This window comes from Bemisia tabaci, chromosome 3, assembly GCF_918797505.1.
Source record: "Bemisia tabaci chromosome 3, PGI_BMITA_v3".
In the NCBI taxonomy this organism is placed as follows: domain Eukaryota; kingdom Metazoa; phylum Arthropoda; class Insecta; order Hemiptera; family Aleyrodidae; genus Bemisia; species Bemisia tabaci.
This window is the reverse complement of record NC_092795.1, coordinates 4,773,657-4,794,924: the sequence shown is the minus strand read 5'-3', so window position 1 is coordinate 4,794,924 and position 21,268 is coordinate 4,773,657. Positions and strand designations below refer to the sequence as shown.

Here is a 21,268-nt window from a genome sequence, read left to right as displayed (position 1 = left end):
GCGGTATACTACGTATACGCGCCAAAAAAATTGGATCTAGAGTCTAGACTCTTGAAAACATTGACAAGAAAAAATAATCTTGATTCAACTAGATTTAAGCTTAAATCAAAAGGAAATCCGCTCAAATTAAGAGGCTAGGTTCTTGATTTAAGCAAAAATCCGATTGAATCAAGAGTATTTTTTCTTGACGATGTTTTTTAAGTGTCTGGACTCTAGATCCAATGTGTTTTTTCCAGTGATTCCTGACTATTTCACATTTCATTGCCATTCTTACTCATGAAAATCAAACATATATTGCAAGAAACCCTTTCACTCAGATTACTTGATTGACTTTTGACTCGTTAGCCATCAATAAGTAAATCAGAGAATAGGCTTCCTTCAGTGACTTTTACAACGTGAAGACAGTGCGGAGTCTTTAAAATATATTATCTCTGCTTGGACCCTCAAAAAATTATAAAGACGAGACCTCATTTCACCCGTGCGGAACTTATTAAATTCACACTCGCTTTTGAGTAAGTTGCGATCTTGTAAACGGCGACTCTTTTAGTTTCGCTTCAGAATACGATGACCGAACCAAGGGACTTAAAATACACAATCTGATCCAGCCGCCTGCGCTTTTTGAAATAAGACGTAGAGACCAAACAATGTTTTATTAATTTTTCAAAATAATATTCCTCGGCAATTTTCGAATATGCGGCTCGATTTAAAACCCAAAATTATGAACTTTTGGGTCAATATCATGGTACAAGGCCACTCACAATAGATACAGAAGAGCGCCTTCAAATCAATCCGTACACTTCATGCAAAATTCTGATACCACTATTCGTGCGTCACGGCAGTCATTTTGCATACCCGGCCATTTGAAGGCGAATCATTGACTTCAGGCAACGGGATACGCATTACAGCAACGTCATTCGACTCTATCAATTTTGCATGAGAATATAATTAAAAACCACAATCAGAAATGAGCGTTTGGGAAGTTTTTTTTTTAAAAAATTCCTTCACGCTCCATTTTACACAGCGTCACTTTAGAGTCAATTCTGCCAGGAGAAAGGTAAACGTTACTGTATACTGCTACAGGTAACCCTTCCTCCGGCAGAATCGACTTGAAGATTGGTAGAATTTACCATTCCTTCACGCTGCTTGAAATACAGCGTGAAGGAATGATAAATTCTACCAATCTTTTTTTTCAGTGTGCTAATAAAAAGTCAAAGGACGAGCCCGAACGATAAAATAAGGCAACACGGCCAACCCATGAGCCTAATTTCATTGGGGGTAGAGAGTGTCCAAAGTGAGAGACGACGTGGGCACGATGGGGAACGGAACAGAGGGGGGGGGGGATGATTTGATTTGCCGGTAAATTTAGGTGAGCGGTTAGCCTTTGGCCCAGAGGCACGGTCCAACGTCCAACGACGACCGCGTTGACAAGTGTCTCATACGCACGTCATCTCATTAGCACTTGTGTTTGTCGAATCCGTTCGCCTCAGACGGCTCAGGGTCTGTTCCCACGCCCAAGCAGTTAGCCTTCACTTCAGGGAGTATGCAACACGCACCTGTGTGTTCCCGGTTTTTGCAAGGTGACATGTTTCCTGGAATCGTAAAGCCTCTCTGCTAACATATCTAGGTATCTTTATCAGGGTGTCTAGTATTTTTTAATTTTGAAAATTCCTGATATTTTCCTGATTTTTCTCGTAAAAACTACATTCATTGCATAAATGCATGCGGAAACTAAATTTTCTGACAAAGTGAGAAAAATTCCTGATAAAACGTCCGATTTTTCCGATTTTCCTGATATTTTCCTGATTTCTCCGTCGGCCAATTCCTGATAACGTCGATTTTCTGATTTTCCTGATTTTTTCCTGATCGGCCAAAATTCCTGATATTTTCCAGTTTTTTCCGGTTTTTCCTGATGCTAGACACCTTGTTTATGAAAACGCCCAAACGTTTCAAGATATTTTCCCAAAATAGATCGGTTGTATCGAAGAGATACAAACCTATGAATGGACTATCGTGTGACAAGTTATCGCATGCGCACAGCGTCTCATCAGCACAATAGGGTTCGTCGTATCGGTACGCTCCGTCGCACAGTGGATCGAGTCAATAGGAGAGTCGGACAGAACTTGGAAACTTTAAGCGCTCATAACTCCGTTTAAATAGAACATTGAGCTTCTGAAAGTTGTTCCATTGGTTTTCTCATGAAATTGTCTTCAAGGAGCACTCCTTTAGGGTTTAAAATGTAGCGATATAAACATAAAAAATTGCAGTTTTAGTCAAAAATTTCATGTCCGAGCTCTCTAATTGACTCGATCCACTGTGCGTTCGAGACAGCTTCGGGGGTCTATCGACACGCTCCTGCCCATTCGCCTTCACTTTTAGGAGTATGCAGCACGCACTTCTGCAGTTTTGAATCGTGCAAGATGACAAGTTTTCTGGAATTTTCAAATTCCAAGAATGTTTGCCAATCTTTCGAAGTTCTTGAAAAAACTGCCCCGAATTTTCAAGTTTTAGGCCATTATGAACCGGTGGCCTTTATGAAATACATTTGTTCAGATGAATAGGCTTCTAAGAGGTATATGGACCAAAATATACAACAAGACTACCTGTTATTCCAGCTCATTGCTGTTGCTAACAAATAAGCACCTACCTACAGATGGAATTATTGTTGTTTCTATAACGAAACAGAAGGAATTCAAAATGTAGTCCAAATCGCACAAAAATAACGATGAACGCTTCAGAAAAGTCTGAAATCGATTCCTTAACGCACTGATGGGTGGCAGTTTTTCTTTGTCACACACGATTTGGTTTGCACAAAATAGAATTATTAGCAAACGTACTGTAAATATAAAAACAATCTCGCGTTCGCGTTTTTGCGCTTGGGTGAAAGTCTTTTGCATTTTTGCAATATTGCCATGGACTACGTTTATTTAGTCCTACAACAACTAACACAGTTGACAACACACAGTTGACAGTGTTATTTTTCAACAACTGCGCATGTTCCCCGGGGAAAATTAAAACAATCCTTCAAACGGAGCGGATACCCATTAAAATGTTATCGGCTGATTATTAAAAAAAAAAAAAAAAAAAAAAAAAAAAAAACTATCCACGCAAATTTGAAAAGTTCTAATATGTGCTCCTGTCCTTGGGAAAAAAATCGATTAAACTAAAGAAAATTAATGAGTCGCGGTTTGGTTGAAAATAGAAGAGACTACGTACGATGAAAATACCGCCACCCACTCTAGCACCAGTGCGCTGCTATGCTAAAACAGAACCCCGTAAAAAAAATGTGAGGTTGCCGAAGTTCTTACGAAAATACAGATTTTTCTTGTTGACGTATGCATATTTTTAATAAATTTTCCCCAAGTATGGTAGTCTTAAGGCGATCGTTTTAGCGCTATCTCTCTCTTACATCGCCCGGTCCCTTGCCGATTCGTTATAGCGAGGGAGTACTGAACATCCTTCGAGGGCCCAAACGGCGTTTTTGCCAGAGCGGGCTAGGCTGGCGTGCGGGCGGAAAAGCTGGATGCCTCCAGACTTGACAACCTACCGACCGGTGTCTTCCACCGTGTTGACTTCAGAATTTGCAGGAAGAACTAATGCCGCCGCCCGTGCCCACTTACTTAATGAATTCAATTTGCTGTCCTGCAGATGACATAAGTTTGCAAGCACCCCCCTCCCCTCTCCTGCACCTTGCCCTCACGCCCGAACCCGGGCCAGCGACACGCCACACAGTGGATCGAATCAATAAGAGAGGTTGGACAAAATTTGTCAACTTCAAAAGCTTATAACATCGTTAAATCAAAACTTTGAGACCTTAAAAGTGCTTCCATCGGTTTCCTCGTGAAATTTTCCTCAAGTAGCGCCCCTTGAACTTTAAGATATAGCGGATTAAACATCAAAATTCGCAGTTTTTGTCGTATATTTCATGTCCGACTTCTCTAATTGACTCGATCCACTGTGCGCCAGCGCGGTAAGGTTAACTCGATTGACGCCGCGCCCATGTCGCCTCGGGGACCCTGTTTTTCGAGCCCAGACTCCCGGTTTGCTATTCACGGTCGAAAGGTCGTTTTCGAGTATCGTAAAGCACCCACCCTGGTGACGTCATTGACCCAACGGCTGACCCGTTGTTTATACGATAGAATTTTCCCCCGCGGCAACACTGCCTCGTCGGGAAGTTTCCCGGGCTCCCGTAAGTGAGTTAGGGGTCGATGGTTGCCAGACGCACTAGTGAATATAGTTCGTATCGATTTTCAAAATCGATTAATCGGTTATTCACCTACGTGCCTTCGTGTGAGACTATGTGAAACGGTCCAAAAATGGATAGGGCCCCCACCGATGCCTTAGCGAATAAGTTAAAAATATTAAAATTAGTTTAATCACCTAAATTAGTCAAAAATATTATGAAAAATAATTTAGGGTAAAATAAAATGAAATTATTTAATTAAATATCAAAATCGATTACTCGGTTATTGATCTAGAGTGCCTATATTGTGAGATAATGTGAAACGGTAAAAAAAATGGACAAGGCCCCCACAGATGCCTCTGCAAATAAATTAAAAATATTAAAAATTAGTTTAATTAGTTAATTAGTTAAACATATTATAAAAAAGGATTTAGTAGTACTTTATAATGGAATTACTTAATTAAATATGAAAAATACATGAAAGAGCGATTATAAAATGAACAGTGTACAAATGAATAAACTATGTAGAACTTTGTACCAAGTAAATTTTACGCTCATAGGTCCATTTGATTAAATTCATTTGCACAGGATTTTTTTGTATTGACGCAATATATGGACGGCCCCTAATCGATTCTTCGCGGCATGTTTGGATTTGTCTTTGACGTCAATCAATCACAAGCGGAAGTCCTCCAAGTCCGGAAGAAATAGTCGAATTTTTAAAGTGAGCTGGCAAAGGTGTATTAAACTTGTCCTCGTGGCTCAAGTTGTAAAAATGTGTCACGATCTTTAAACTAATAAATACAAGAAACTGTGACGACGGAAAGTTTCTCCGCGTTACACTAAGGTGACCATCTCTCACGGTGGTGTACCTAGAACTTTTCTGTTAATGGAGGGGAAGGGATAATCAAAGGTGGAATGTATTCTAAAATTGGGGAAAATTCCTTTTTATTTTCAAGCAAGAATTTCAGGTTATTTCTCACGAAGGTGCGGCGATGGACGATGCCCAAAAGCGTAAGAGTCTAAGAGTGAGAAATACATTGCCCAAAAGCACAAAAAAAGTGTCGAGACTCATCCCAAAATTGCAAATATTTGGTAAGTAGTGATGCTGCGTCTTTAAAGTGATTTATCAGCTTTTTCTTTCTATCTCTCTCTACCCCGCTCTCTGTCCCACAGTTTGATTTTTACGTCAAAATAACGTAATAAAAGAGCAAGGATTCTGGCATTTCATATAGTCGCCCCCTTTCCCCATATTCCGAGTCATGGAAAAGCTTTTGAAACATATCGGAAACATAGCGTGGAGGTCGGCGTTGGCATGCATTGACGACGGCCGCCCCACAGCGGACAAAACTTATATCTATACATGGAGGACGTGGGGATGACTCACCGACTGTTATCATATCGCCGTGGTCGGTGACGGTCTCAAAGGCGGGCGCCTCGCCGGAAACTTCGCATCTGTAGCGGCCGGTCGAGCTCAAATCCAGATCCGTCAGCAGCACTTGGCTGGCACTTGAATTTCCGGTCTGCAACAGGAAATAATGCACCGAGTGGTTAGTGTCTGAGTGTCCAAAGCGCCATCTAGATCTCCGCTACGCTCGTCCACTCTAACGTTCTGAGGAAGAACGACGTGTGAACATTGGGCGTTGTCAATTTTCCCCGATGGAATATTTATTTTTGATGAAAGTTGGGAATATCGACTATACAAAATTGATATATACAATACGAATAAATACAAAATTGATCGTACATGGCAAAATCACCACCTTTGTTTTCTACTTAGTTCAAAGCTTGTTTTGGCAACACAGCGTTAAAAACTGGACATTTCATACCATTCGAAAATGCTAATATTTGAAAGTTCGATGGTTAAAAAAGCAACTTCAACCTTTTTATTGTTGGAGGCACAATCATGGCAACTGATGATATACTGATAGATACCAATTTCAGTTGCTTTTTAAACCGAGGAACTTCAAAATATTATCACTTCATATGGTAATAATGTCAACGTTGTTTTACCGAAACGAGCAATGGTAAAAACAACACACATTGTACCATCGAAAAATGGTAATATTTTGAAGCTCTTTGGTTAAAAAAGCACCTTCGACCGTTAAATTTTTGAGGTACAAAAATAGCAACTGATGATACTGATAGAGATCGATCTGAGTTATTTTTCAACCGAGGAACTTCGAAATATTGGCATTATTCGATAGTAAAAATGTCAACTTTGTAACACTGTGTTACCAAAACGAGCTTTCACTGGTGGATTACCTCATCACAAGGTATCGTTTCCGCCATATTTTAACAAAAGCCCCGAGTTCCCATAAAAGGGGACGTAAAACAGCCCTTCTTTGGACAGACTATTTTCAGATACTGTAGATTAAATTGCGGATTAAATTTTCTGACAGGCCGAGAGAAAAATACTTGCAGGTTTCCCAGAAAATTAGTGTTTTCTAAAAGGAAAGTTGGCAACGTCCATGTTTATACGACGTTCTTCCTGAACATGGTAGCAGTGTGGGTGTGCTTATGAATTGAGTTCAAGAGAATATACACTTCACTGGCGAGGCGTGAATGGGCGATTATCGATATTTCCCCCATTTGAAGCTATGGTAAAGAATCGATTATTCATGAAGTGTTCGTCGCGAACGCCTTGTCAATCGATCCTTTTCTATAGATTTTTAGGGCAGATCAATCGATACATCGCAAAGCACGCCACGCTACTAATACATTTGTGATCGTCCGCACGGGAAAAATGACCGTAGTCCATAATATCTTAAAAGTGAGTTTTTGATCACTGGCGAGGTGTGAATGATCGATTATCGATATTTCCCCATTTGAAGCAATGGTAAAAGATCGATTATTGAGGTGTTCGTTGTGAAAACCCTGTTTATCGATCCTTTTCCATCAGTTCAAATGGCAGATCAATCGATATAGCGCAAAACTGACCACGCCACTGGTTCTAATGGTCAAATAACGTTTTGTCAAATTTTAGTTTGAGAGATGAAAATTATATTAAGAAATTTTTCGTTCTGCATAAAATTATTAATGACAATCTTTCGGTCTCTGGAATTGTTAGGATAATGGAACATCGATTAAGTACAAGAAAATTCATGAAAATAATTACAATAGGGAAATAGAGCAAGGAGAAGGACGTGCGTCGATGACGGCGCAGAGATACAACTATTCGTGCTTGATGGATGTCCGTGTGGCATCTGCGAGATTGAAGGCGCGAGGCGTGAACTCGCAATACTCCGTTCCATTCTGCCAGTAAGGTGTCGCTCGGATTTGGAGAAACGTTTTTCATCAAAATCATGTGTTAAAAACGTTTCTCACGACGGAGATTTCAGATATAGACGAGACTTAAGTATATATTAACACGTGTTTTTAACGCAGATCAAATTGCGCTTTGGACCTTCGATGAGCAAAAAATCGCATGAAGTTAGATTATACGAGTGACATCATTAGCTTGTTAGCCGTCCAACCAAAATCAGTTTTAAAACAATGTCAACTTAAAATGGGACTAAAGCAGCAAAATAAAACATAAAATAAAATTCAATTTTCCGGCCCTAGTACGAATTTAAGTCGATTTTGTATTATCGGTTTGGACCGATTACGTTGATTTTTTCTTAAGCATGTCAGTCTCAAACATACATACCTTGTTTATGAGTTTATTTTCAGACTTCTATTGTTCCATTAGTTTTTTCTTTAAAAATGTAAAGGGGAAATATGTTTCAATTCATACCTTTCCTAGAGCCTCACTTCGAATCATGAAGCAGGTAATTTGCGGTCGCTCCTCTGACGTAAGGGCGTATCTCTATGTCCGAATGAGCCCCAGAAATCATGAATTTATATGTAAGACAGGGCTCACTAGGAAATTGCAATACGCCCTTACGTCATACAGGCGACGACTTATTGCCGCGAAACAGCTATATTAAATGGACCGCGTTAAACAGAAAGGAACCAAGCCACATCAGCTACTGCCAAATTTAATCGGACAAGTTAATTTTTTTCATGAAAACGGTTGTGCGGATTTGTGTGCAAATTTCAGTGAAAATTTTCCGTAGTTTGAAGCAAATTCCTTAAAAATTTCAAAGGAATCCGCACAACCGATCTCTCGTAAAAAATTAAATTGCCCCGTTAAAGCCAATAGCTGATGTGGCTTGGTTCCTTTCTGTTAAACTCGGTCCAAGTTTGGGTTGGACCGCGTAGGGGCCATGAGGACAGGGACACCCTAGCGAAGAGAACACCGTTATGACGCGGACTCTCATTTGGAAACGAAGCGAAACGAACAAGAGGAAAAAAACCTGTGCGGGCGGACGAGAAAATTAGAGAATAAACGAGGCTTCGTGAAAAAAGAGGCTTATGACTTGAAAGGACAATTTATTCGGAGAGGGACAGAGGCGAAATTAAATTATTCCGGTGAGAGTTGCTAATGATGGGGTAAGCGCACGCATTAAGCTCCGTTGCCGTTCCCGGCTCGTCGCCCCGCTCAAATTCGCTGAAATTCCGCCCGAATTAAACGCCGCCTCCCGAAAAAAAGCACACCTTTGTTTGGCTAAACTTTGAAGTTGAGAGGCCGGGCCAGGCGCGACCGGCGCTACGGCCGAATTTAATGGCCCGCCTCTGATTGCTCGGATTAAAGTATTTGAGATGCCTCCTCTTCGCGCTGGTGGTGGTGGTGTGGGGGAGGGGGGTGTTGGGGTTCTACAAATAGCCCCAAGTCATGAAGGATTTTCGAAAATCTCCTCTCAATGACCGTAACGGAGCCTCCATTAGTCAAATGACTCCTTGAGACACTCGGGGTTTCGGCGCATTTTTAAGGCGATTTCCTTGAGTATCTCATTACATATTAATTTATTTATTGTTGTGGTTTAACATACTTGTCAATAAACTCCCCAAAGTTTACATCTTAATTATCATTACAGAAATCATTTAAAGAAGAGGCCGTTCCAGCTAGCAAGGTGTTTAGGCCCTTCAGAATAACACCCATATTCCCCATTCGTCAATAATCTTCTTAAGTTCAAGGGAGGTATATCGGGGGTCTAAGTTCGAAACCATATGTCTCCGAATGCAACTTTGTAGACTTTTAGTCATACTTCAATTTTTCTTTGGAAAACTGGTCTCATTTTATCTCGTTCTTTTCCCTCGTAAAGATGGAAAATGTAACCTCACTCTTTGGTTGACACCATAAGTTAAAATCAGTGTCGAACCAATCATCCTTTTGTTCCGCCTGCATCGCGATCCGAAAACGGCAGCCTGGAGAGCATACTGCCGTGCTAAGAATAAACACCGTATGACCATCTGAACGTTGCTAGATTTCTCTCCGTAAAACATTAATTTTTGAGACAATCCCTTAGTATTTTTTTTTTTTGAAACTTCAGTTACTTAAGACTAAATCAAATTCTGTGAAAAATTGGGAGAAACGTGTACTCCAGTTTCCCTGAAATTTCGAATTTTATCGAAGGAAATTTGGAAAAGCCTGGAGGCTCATACGGCGTGTTGTTTTACCCTAGCACGACTGTGCAGTAGATCGACATCGCCGCCGTGTTAGGGAAAAACACCGTATGAACCTTCAGACGTTGCAATCTTTTCTTCGATAAAAAAATAATTCGCTTGGAAAATTCTGAATTATTTTCTCTTCATTTTTTGAATTATTTTGTTCGCAATTAAATCTCAAATGGGCGTACTTCTGCTAGACGGAACTGGAGACGTGTGGGAAAGATGAGGTATGCTCGTGTAATCTGCATGAGAAACAATGTAAAAGTGTGCGTGATTCCATTTGGGCAAATGGAAGAATGGGATCTAACACTAAATCAAAAGGGACTAAGCGCCAAGATATGCTAACTCATGAGCCTTGAGCATGTGACAAGAACGTTGTGGACAGGACTCATGAGTTAAAGTGGACCGTTGTCGTTGCCAAGCCCGGTCGTCGCCGCTGACGTCACTGGCGCTTTGTAATTCCCATTCAAACGCCACAGCCCCGAGCTAACGGTTACCTTCCTTCTTTCCCACCCACCTCTGGGAGCTTTCAGCATCAATGAGACATTTTTCGGTAGAAGAGCGTATAAGACTTCCGATGTTGCTAAGATTGTGTAATATAATTCTGCAGTTATAAGAAACTTATCCGACAGTTTTGCTATACATTTTTCCCTGATGAATTATCCGAGGTTTTCCTTACTATAGTGAGGTAGCAAGTAAGCTGTGAATGAATTTCGTCTGCTGCAAACGCTACAAAAATTTGTAATCTTAGCATCATTGCAGGTCTCACACGCCGTTTTACAGAAAAATGCCTAAAATAGGTCCAAATGTCTGAGAATTTTAAGGGAAAATTTTTACAAATTTGGCAAAAAATAAATATATTAACAGGAGGGCTTTGGCAGCATTTGGATACACATACGGGGTTTTTTCAAAGCAGCGCAGAGCTCGACAGTGATTAAGCCGAGCTCTCCGGGTCCCGAACTCATTCGAATTCGACAGATGAGCGGGGATGCAGAGCACCGTGAGGGGGACGGCGGGGGGGGGGATGGGGGTTGCGCGAGGTCAAAGCTCGGAGCGGGGGCACCGTCTGCTCGGGCGCTCGTTTTGATGCGAGTTTAAAAGTGTTTGCGAAAGCAGCGATTTTTATCCCAACTTCCGCCGAGCGGAGGAGGACAAGTCCGCCGGATTCAATTATTCACGCTAAACTTGCCCTCAAGAAACCCGTGTTTTATTCACTCCGGGAGTTGTCCTCCTTGCACCCGCCCGACGACGGTGGGGGGGGGGGAGGTTGGAGGGGGAGGCCGCTCGAGAACGGCCGATGGATCGGGAAACGCGAACGACGCTCGATGGATATTAGAATGTGCCCCCCCCCCCCCCCCCCCCGGTGCGAGGGGTTCCCGACTGCTATCGTGCGGGGGCGGGACTGTTACTCGCGACGACGTACGATACGTCGACGGTGGGACTGGAAAAACTCCGTATCCCGACTTGCGACGTTGCATATTGGCAGGGTGTCTACTAAAACTGGCTGGCATAAAATCAGGACTGCCCCACACTGTTAAAAAGAGTGAAAGTCTGTGCCTAAGTGCCACAAGTTTTTGCGGAAAGGTGCGTATATTTGTCCTTGAAATTTTCAGATATGTTAGATTATACTGCGAACAAAATCATCTGAAAAAATTGAAGAACGAAACATACAATTTTCTCAGTTACTTCATTTTTTATTAAGGGAATTGGAGCAACGTCGGAAGGCTCGTACGACGTCCGTCCTTACATGCCTGTATTGACGACTTATTTTTTTCTTTACTCAAAGATGGCTGAAATTTCAAAACGACCTCGTCACCCAAAATCACCGAATATAAAATTGGAAACCAAGAATCTGGGTAAGAGGAAAGTCAACTCCGTCAAACAAAGATACCTCCTGTTTGATTCGCTCCATCCAATTTCATTTCCAGCGATTAGTCCTCTTCCGAGAAGGATGCCATCAACTGGCTCGTTAATCGCCGATCGCGTTAGGTGCACACACACATCGTGCGCCGCAAATCAACGCTCCTCCTCGGCTCATATCATCCCGCGCCCGGCAGGCTAGGCAAGATGCCGACAGTGCCGACGAGGCACGCATGGTATCTCGCCGGAACCCCAGGCTGATTACAAGCTAATTAGCGAGTCAAAGAAGGCAGCGTGAGCTTTGTCAATTTTCAGCCACCCCCCTTCACCCCCCCCCTCAGGAGGGGGACTCACGCCTCCAGCCCCCCCTCCCCCCCCAACGCGTCGTCTGAGGACAGATTAATTAAACGATCGAGAAGGGTGAGGTAGCGTGTGAAGTCGCGCCGTGCATTCTCCGGAAAAGCGCAGTAAGTAAGCTCGGGGTGGAGTCGCGGTTAGGACTTGCCGTAACGCGCTGCGAGGCTCACTCCAGGATGGACTTGCTGTTGTTTGGCGGGACACGGGAGCTATCTGCGCTTCGCGGGTGGTATCCGCCCCCTCCGCGGGCGCTGATACGTGTGGTGTGTTCCGTCTGTCGGCGTTCTCAGTAAGGCGCGCCTGATTCGTTATTGTCTCGTTTGGGGGATAATCCCTTATTAGAGGGAGTTGTTACGACTTGATCATTTTTGATTCGCTGCGTCGTTGTTCGTATCCGAGGGAGGAGGTATGTGCTCTCGGGAACTTTCCACAATTGAATCTTCCTGCGAAAGAAGTGCAGTGCCATAGAGGAAAAAAAGGAGGTGTTTGCATTTCGGGCATCTTGGAATTTTTTGATGATTTGATGACGTAGGTCGGTACAGCGACGTCCCCTTCACGCTTAACGTCACTGTGCCGACCTACGTCATCAAATCATCAAAAATTCCAAGATGCCCGAAATGCAAACACCTCCTTTTTTTTCTCTATGGTGCAGTGCAAGATCGCTGGCTTGAATTGTGTAGGGGCCGGAAAAAATTCGACTTAAGCGAGGATTCGTTTTAATAGATTTTCCACTAAACTTATGGACTTGTCTAGAGACCGAAAAAAATTCGACTTTATCGGCATTTCGTCTTAACCGTAGTTCGACTAGGTGAGCTTTCACTGTGCTTCTACTTTACTAAAAAAAAACCAGTGCGTAGTTTAAATCTCCGCGTTGTTGGCTACTTTGGATTACTTTCAGGTACTTTTTTTCGGTTGAACCAACTAGGAAAATTTGGTTAGCTCGAACCTTATTTTTGGTTAATTCGATCGATGCCGTAGATTATTCCGATACAGCGGGGGATAAAGAAAGCGCCCTGCTGAGCTAATATGCACGGAAAAAAATTAAATGTTGATTTGGCATTTATATGGTTGAAAACATGTCCGACAAGTTTTAAATGCTGATTTTACATTTGAAGAAATGCACACTTAACCAAGCCCACTGTAAAACAAACAAATTCAAATGTTGTGTTAGCATTTTTGTATTGTAAAATCAGCATTTGAAACTTGATGGGCTTTTCTTTTTAACAATTTAAATGCTAAATCAGCATTTAATTTTTTTCCGTGCTTTCACATTAAAATTCAGAGTCTACATGAATCCAATCGCGCAGCGTTGGCATTGACAATTAAAAACGCCTTCAAATGCGCTTGATACTGTGCAACACACAGGAGTTGAAATAGTTGTATCGCACGAATGGAACCCAACTCAGAGTGTTTAAATCTCACACCGCATACGACGCAGTGGATATGTTCGGTGGCAGGGAATAATTTATTTGGTCATACCTTTTAGATATAAAATTGTGGCTCAATTTTCATATCTGAGTGCAGTGGATCACTGGATAAGGTGCAAATCTAAGCATTTTGATACACTCATGTTTCTCTCGGTATCACCCACGAGGTTGTAACTTGAGCATGGTTAGCGAACTGGGCTGTCATCGATGCGATCCACGTTCGATTTTGACAGCTTGCGCCTCGTTTTGGCGTGAGCTTGAGGTTGCAATTTTTCAACCCAAAGCTTTTCTCAATGCATTACAAATAAAAACCGGCCGCAAAAAAATAACCGCACGTTTAGATTACTTTGTGCTCTACTTCACAATAAGCGGAAAAATCTCGCAATAACTTTCCTCAGTGAGAATACTCTGCGCAATGCACGGTCATGACGTCACCTTGGCTCTGATCCTGTGATCACCAATTTGGGACTAGAGTCCCTTTATACTGAGAGTCAAGACACATGGAATCCATTTCTGATTGGTTCCCGCAATTTCAGGCCTCCACAGGTGTCACAAACGGGAATAAAGATTACATTTTCACCGATTGCAAAGATTATAATGTGGAATGGACCGGGGAATAACGGGTTCGACAAGGAACAAACGGAATGAGAGGAGGAACGGAGAAAGGAATTTGAGAATGAGCCGATCAAAGATTACGAAAAACTGCCAATTTGTGTTATCTTTATTCCCGTTTGTGACTCCATGAGGGGGTGCTGTCTTGACTCACAGTATAAAGGGACTCTATTTGGGACTAAGTATTGACGGAAATAGACTGGTAACGTCATATCCGGTTCATAGTGACACCGCGACCTTGAGGAATTAACGGAAATGTTTCTAGTGGGACCAATGCTATTATCTGCGTTGGTAATCTGTACGCGGAGTTGGAGGCAGAAAGTCGCGCAACATCGTTGTCCATTAAAATCAAATCGTGGCCAACACCCAGCGTTCGTAAACAAGACCCGCTTACAGCCGTGTTTCTCCGATAGGAACGGTTGCATCCACTTAAATATCACAAAAGCGCGCAACTGCAATGATAACCCTACGTAAGGTGGACGCTTTTCGTTTGAGAGCCGTGTCCAACCGGTGAGATTTTGAGCACAATTTGGCAACTGCACCCGGCACCTGTCAGCCAAACCGGGATTAGTCCGTTAATAGCCAGCTCCCGATTAGACCCTGTTTACCTCCCTCCCCGTTCACGTCGGCCGCTCTTTCGTTGCGAGCTAAAAGAGCGGATCTGCATAATATATTTATTGGACTTGAGTGGTTCTCGCTCGGAGGGTAGTGGTCGTCGCTTCGATGAGTCGATGTTTTACGGCGGATGATACGGGGATGGTGTGAAAATTCGATCCGTCGAAGTGGGGTTGGCTTTCTGAATGAGTATTTGATAATGCCTACGTGAGGGTTGAGCGGAAAATCTTGTTAGTCTCGTGGATGCACCGCTCTGCCGCGTTAAAGAAAAACGCCGTATCGTCATTCGACCGTTGCCAAATTTACCGTGATAGAATGTGGCCGACTACGGGAATAGGGAACAAGGCTCTTTTTAGGCTAAGTTTTCAGTTTGTGCGGTTTCGTCGGGGTACATGGAGATAAATTCCCTTCATTTTGAGAGTCGAGACGTGAGGAAGCCATTTCTGATTGGTTCCCGTATGTTAGACCTCCACAGTGTCACAAACCGGAAAAAGATAAAGTTGCTTGAGACTTTGCGTTGTGGAGTTCATTTGATTCAGTTAAACTTGTTCACATTCCCCTAGAATCAGGTACAGCAGACTGAATCGCTAAAAAACTTACTTTGAAAAGATTAATAAAAACAAAAACAAAAAAACTTGCGAGGCCTCCTTGAAAATTCGTCCCTCGTCAGAGGGTCATGTTAATAGGATGACGGAAGAGAGGCTGCCAAAAAGATGCTGGATTGGGTTCCTCCTGCCGGCTGCTTATTGAGATTGATAGACAAAGCTATAGACAAAGAAGACAAAAGGGATATGGAAGGATCCTATCGGTGGAAGCGGGTGGTTGCAATGGACAAATGAGGTAGGTAATAGACTAACTTATACAGCACCCGACAAGAGACCCGACAGTTAGTGAGTTAGTCTATCAATTACCCTTTTAGTCCGTAAAGACCGCCAGTTTCAACCAATGGGATCGCTCCATACTCCTTATGTCTTATTTGTCTATAGCTTTGTCTATCAATTTCAATAATCGAGCCGCTGGGAGGAGACGAGGGGGACGCTCGGTGAAAGGGTGGTAACAGGGGGTTTTAAATGAAATGAGGGAGTGCCAACTCCCCGACGGGTTGTAGGCGGACCGAGTTTTGTGGCGGTTAGGCGTCGCAAAACACCAGAGAGCGCTATGAAAAAGACTCTTATGTATGTATCAGAGGAAATTTGGTAACATCAACTTGTTCATACGACGTTTTTCCTCTTATTGCGGGAATGAACGGGGGGGGGGGGGGGGGGGTGATGAGTTGTCTGTGATCTGGAGAAATACACATCCACGGTTCTTGGAGCGTTCGGTAAATACGTTTGCGACCATAATTATACACCGGAATCATTGGCTTGTCCGTTTGCTTGGATGTAAGGCTCTTTCTGGAATGGTTACGAGACCGTTTACCCCGAATTTAGGGGAACGGTCGTTCTCGATTCTACATTCACCATGGCATGTCTCGTGAATTGTTGAGTATTAAACGTGTTTTTCGAGGAATGCCTCTTCCAAGATGCCCGCTTTTGAGCGAGTAGCTTTACCTCAAACCAATTAGAATTTGCCTCATATCAGTAGATTGTTCTCATGAACCAACTGCATTGCTTCTAAGTTTACGAGGTTCAAAAAATGTTACCGATCATAGAGAAAAAGACCCTACTTCGGATCATATTCAAAATTGAGGTATTGACTTTTGTGTAGAAAAGTGTTGTATAAAAATTTTATGTTCGTACAAAAAACATTGAAAAATTTCGAACAAAACCGTATTTATGGTGAAGTCTTTCACTAATAAAAAAATGACCTTATTTTCCTAAATGATAGAGGAAGTTACCATTGAAATTTAAAAATCTACATTTTTCACCCAATTCACCCGACGTCACTCGGCCCATGTCTTAGCCAAAGTGGACGGGATGTATTTCCTTTTTTATTTTATATTTTCAATCTTTCATGTTCTTGTTTGTAATTTATTTATTCCTTCGGTACATTATTGTATCCTAAAAATTTCTATATCGTCGCGTGGTTGATGGGCAATTGAACCATGCCGAGAATGTGGACTGAAAAGAATTTGGTGTGCATTATGAATAGAGGACACCGCTGGCTTTTCCACCAGTATATTTGCGCTGCTTCATAAAATTGAACTCTTTAAGTTGCACCGTGTTTCTCTTCATTGCTTTAAAACAGAAATCAATAAAAATTAAATGATGAATTGATTCGAGTTAACCAGATTGCGCTCACCCTTTTTGAGGAAGAGTCCCCAAAAACGGTGTCTACAGGTACGGAAGATTCTGAACCTCCGGGAATAATATTGAATTTCTGAGAGAAATCCGAAAATTCTCAGAAAGCATGGAAATTACGCAAGAATTTCAAGCTACCTATTTTGATTTGCCTCTCTTCAAAAAATAAAAGTTGAGTGGGCCTTTTGAAATACCGCAATGGAGGTACGTGACATCGAACTTTGACAAGTGGTATATGCATTTTGCGACTTCAGCCATCGATACATTTTGCACAAAATTCAACATTTCTCACAACTCTTCGCAAAAATTAGATTAATTTCCGATATCTATTGCCCTCTATGCAATGGATGCTCCAGGCTCCACGGACGAGAGGTTGCATTATCCAAGAAAATAATTTCACAACTTATATACAATTTCGGTGAACTTGCTCCTTAATTTAACAGTTTGGGATCGAAGATTAGGGCGACCCATCAAGACTGATCTCTCCTCACAAAAAAAGTGGAGTGAAAAGGTTAATCTTTCCATATTATTTACTGGAGGCACTCTCCCTTCAATTTAATCTGTCGATAAAAGATTGCACTTAAAGTTCCAGCGTCGCTTGTAGGCGGAATGGGTCTGCTTCGCAGAAATTGTCACCATGAAATTCTGCCGCGGCGTCAGATTACGACTTCGAACAAAATCCCTAGTTTTCGTCGAGCATTTTAAATGTAAGTTCGTGAAATTTGACAACCGCGCTCATGACCTGTAACTGTTCCTTCGTAGAACTTCTTTGAATTCTGTTTTCTTTTGAATTCCTGTTTCTATTTGAAAATATGAAAATGGTTCAGCAGAAACAGTAAATGTTGTATTCAGCATTGCAAAAATGCGACCAGCAATTTTTCTAAAATAAACGCAAACACTGAGTCAAATGCACTAATCACAGGATTAAGTTTTGACGATTTCAGGATAAAAATCAGCAAACAATAATAATAATACGACCCACCCAAGTACCAAATTTCTTCGTCCAATGTTAACGAAAATATTGCCCCCGAGATTAAGTCCATCACGGTATTGCATAGCATGGTTTTTTCCACCTTGAGTTCATCCGTGTTTAAGTTGAGCTACCACTGCAAAAAAGTGTGTTACTGATTGAAAAACCCATAGTAAGCTGTACCGCGGTGGATGAAGGTTTTTTCAAGGGACGATATCTTCGTTAATATTGAAAGGTAGAATTAACTTATTGGTGTTTGTACAGATCTTATTATTTTTTGCTGATCTATGATCTGAAATAATTAAAACACGATCCTGTGACAAACGTAACTTACTCATTGTTCTCGTTTATTAGAATAAAAATTGCTCGGTCGCATTTTTGCGACGCTTGATACAACATTTACTGTTTCTGTTGAACATTTTTCATGACTAAAAATAGAAAAAAGGAATTCAAAAGAAAAGAGAATTCAAAAAAGTTCTATGGAGGAGCATTCAGAGGCGAGGAATCAAGCGTTCGGACAGATCTAGCTATTTTTTTATAAACTCTGAGCTTCAGCCACTGAAACAAAATTCTGTGATCAGCGCAAGACTAATTGAACGTAGTTATGCCAAAAAGAACTGTGTGCATAGGTGATCCTAGGATTGCAAGCTCGTGGTGAGCATCGGTCGGAAATTGTGTACACCGGGATAGGTTCGAAACCAAAAAATTACGGCTTTTCAACGATTCGAGCGCGCACCGTGGTATACGCGCAATGCATGAAGTATTCTGCGGGCCTGTAAGGCGCTATACTATGCGTCGCGCGCACCGTGTTGTACGCGCAATGTATGAAGTATCCTGCGGACTTGTAAGGCACTACTATTCGTTTCGCGCCGTGCGCGCCAGCCCCGCGCCGGCCGCACTATGTTTGTTGTTAACAAATGTTCCAACTGATCCGGGTAGTATGATCTCCCTGCTTTCAAGTCCTTCAGTATTTTGCTTGCTGAAGAAAAATGAGGAACAAAAAAACGAAAGAAAATAAGGTTGTCTTTAAAATGGTCGATTCTTGCTTAAAATATATCCATTTCCTTAAAAAAAATTCAGTCATGTTATCCAATTCATAGTCATAAGTAATGAAAGAATGTATATTAATACTTACATCGACATGGACGCCAGGAACGGGAAACGTTAAAACCTGTGGTTTATCTTTAGGCAAGAATCTGTAGAATTCATGGCCATCTTTGTACCATTTGACGGTGTAGAGCCGGCTGCCCTCCAGATCAAATTTACACTCCAGCAGTGTTGAGTTGCCCTTGACGGTGTGATGGTCCACTCGCATCTCTACCAGTCGCAAACAGTGCACAACTCCTGTTAACATAAAGTATGATGGAATTAATAATACGAAAACATGCCTCATTCATTGATTAATCATTTCAAAATTTCGAATAATTCGACGATTGTGCCTTTTTTTAAAATGATATTCGTCTTCTTCGTTGGTCTGACCGGAGACCGTTGAAATCCATCCATTTGAAATTTCGAATTCACCTCGGGACTTGAATTCGATTTTTGAATTGATGCAATCGATGCCAGAAACTTCATCCTTCACCAGAATTTTTGTTTCGTCATTTCCTTCTGTTTTTGTGTTTTGTCAACTCAAGTCTGGTGTTTTTGCAATTTGCTGTGTTTTGGTGTTCCGTGTTTTATTATTTCCCTCTTAATTTAATTTTAAAATAAAATCTGAAATCTGATTGGCTTCTGCTATCACCGATCATCGGCATCACTCACCACTGATCAATTCGTTTGATGAATGATATTCCGCGCAAATTCGCTTCTGGTAAAATACTTACAATTTTTCGACAAATTTTAATTTACGCATTGTGGTCAAATTTTCGACATTTTTTATTATCGCAGTTCCTCATAGATCGGAAGATAAATCGTTTTCCAACCAATCAGAAGCCTTTTACAATCGCGTTAACTCTCAGCGGAGGGATAAGACGTGCCCCTATACAATGATGATAAAAAAAAGAAGAAGAAAAAACTTGGGAATAAAATGAATGTACAACTTTGCAGGCTCGATCGTAAATTGAAACGAGATGAAAAGAGGCCCCCCGCGTAGGGACACCGGGGCGAGGGGGGAGGGAACCAAGTTTGAGATACGGACAAGGTTGCCAGACTCCTCGCTAAAACCCGCATTCAACGCAGAATCCATCGGGTATTTCAAACGATATCGCAACGTTGGAGAGATACGAGGCAACGGCGACACGGCAGAAGTGGCAGCATTCGTTGTTTGGCTTACATTTTAATTAACTCCTTTTGTCTTCACCGCACCCCCTCCCTCCCCCCTCCGCCGCTCCCTTCCTAGGCGCATTTTCAAAATAGGAGAAAAAAAAACCCGTGTCGCATAGTGTCGCGCCATTTCGCGCGAGCTGGAAGATGATAAAGATACGCGGATGAAAATTACGCGTTCTTTTTGTTCCGTGTTTGTCCTCCTGGCGAGAATTTTTCGTCGCATTTGCATGCGTATGCTCAATTTGCCCTCTCCGCGGGTTCGTTTATTTATGAGTGGTGGTGGCGAAGGAGGGGGGGGGGGGACTCGGAAGCTCCGTGGAGAGCCGCTAAATGAAAAATGCGGAATGAAAGGAGGACACTACAGTTTTCCTAACCTCTCGGTGTCGCTGGGCCTCTTGTCTTTTTTTTTTTTTTTTTTTTCGCGGGTATTGCACAGTCAGAAATCGTCGTTTTCCGGACGAAGAAACGTAATTCTATTCCAAGGTTGCAAAAACGACTGAATGTTTTACAAGAATGCACCTGCGCAATTTTTGTTCAAAATCTGACTGATTTTTGCATGAGGTCGGAGAAAAAATCAGTAAAGTTTGAAGTTAAGCATTTTAAACTTCAAACTTTACTGATTTTTTCTCCGAAGTTAAGCATTTTAAACTTCAAACTTTACTGATTTTTTCTCCGACCTCGTGCAAAAATCATTCAGATTTTGAACAAAAACTGCAACTGGTGGCGTGGCGTGAAGGATCGATTATCGATATTTCTCCATTTGAAGCTATGGTAAAGAATCGATTATTAAGGTGTTCGCTGCGAACACCCTGTTTATCGATCCTTTTCCATAGATTTAAATGGCATAACAATCGATATATCGCAAAGCACGCCACGCCACTGAAAAATGCCCATGGTTCTCTTGGTGAGAATGCAACTTGCGCAGGGAAATGTCCTAACATTGAAATTTAGTTATACCTTTTTTCGTGAGGGAAACGGCGAAATGATGTCTTTGAGCTGCGCAGGGCTCTAAGGCGTTTTTTGACTGAAACTTGAAGGGTAGCAGAATCGACACAATCATGGAGGTTTATAGGTTACGTACATAGCTTTATCGCCTTCAATTGCCAAGGTAGGCCAGAATACGTACATCGTGCAGCGATATTTACCTACATGTCCAACGAGGGTTGCGTTGTCTCCTCATCTTGCCGCGGAGCGAATTAAGTTAAATTACACCTGACGATTTTAATACTAACTAAGTGTTTCTGTCCAAGTC

General features: G+C 42.0%; 1 protein-coding gene across 2 annotated transcripts in view; it reads right to left on the bottom strand.

Moving 5' to 3' along the window:
- The window catches only part of LOC109043333 (uncharacterized), a 682,950-nt gene that overhangs the window by 44,236 nt on the left and 617,446 nt on the right, over positions 1-21,268 (bottom strand). For both annotated transcript variants that reach the window (XM_072297673.1, XM_072297672.1), the window contains 2 exons: positions 18,887-19,095; positions 5,565-5,700 (listed from right to left, as the gene is read on the bottom strand). In XM_072297673.1, the coding sequence (XP_072153774.1) occupies positions 5,565-5,700; positions 18,887-19,066 (316 nt within the window). In that variant the 5' untranslated portion in view covers positions 19,067-19,095. The remainder of the gene's footprint in view (positions 1-5,564; positions 5,701-18,886; positions 19,096-21,268) is intronic.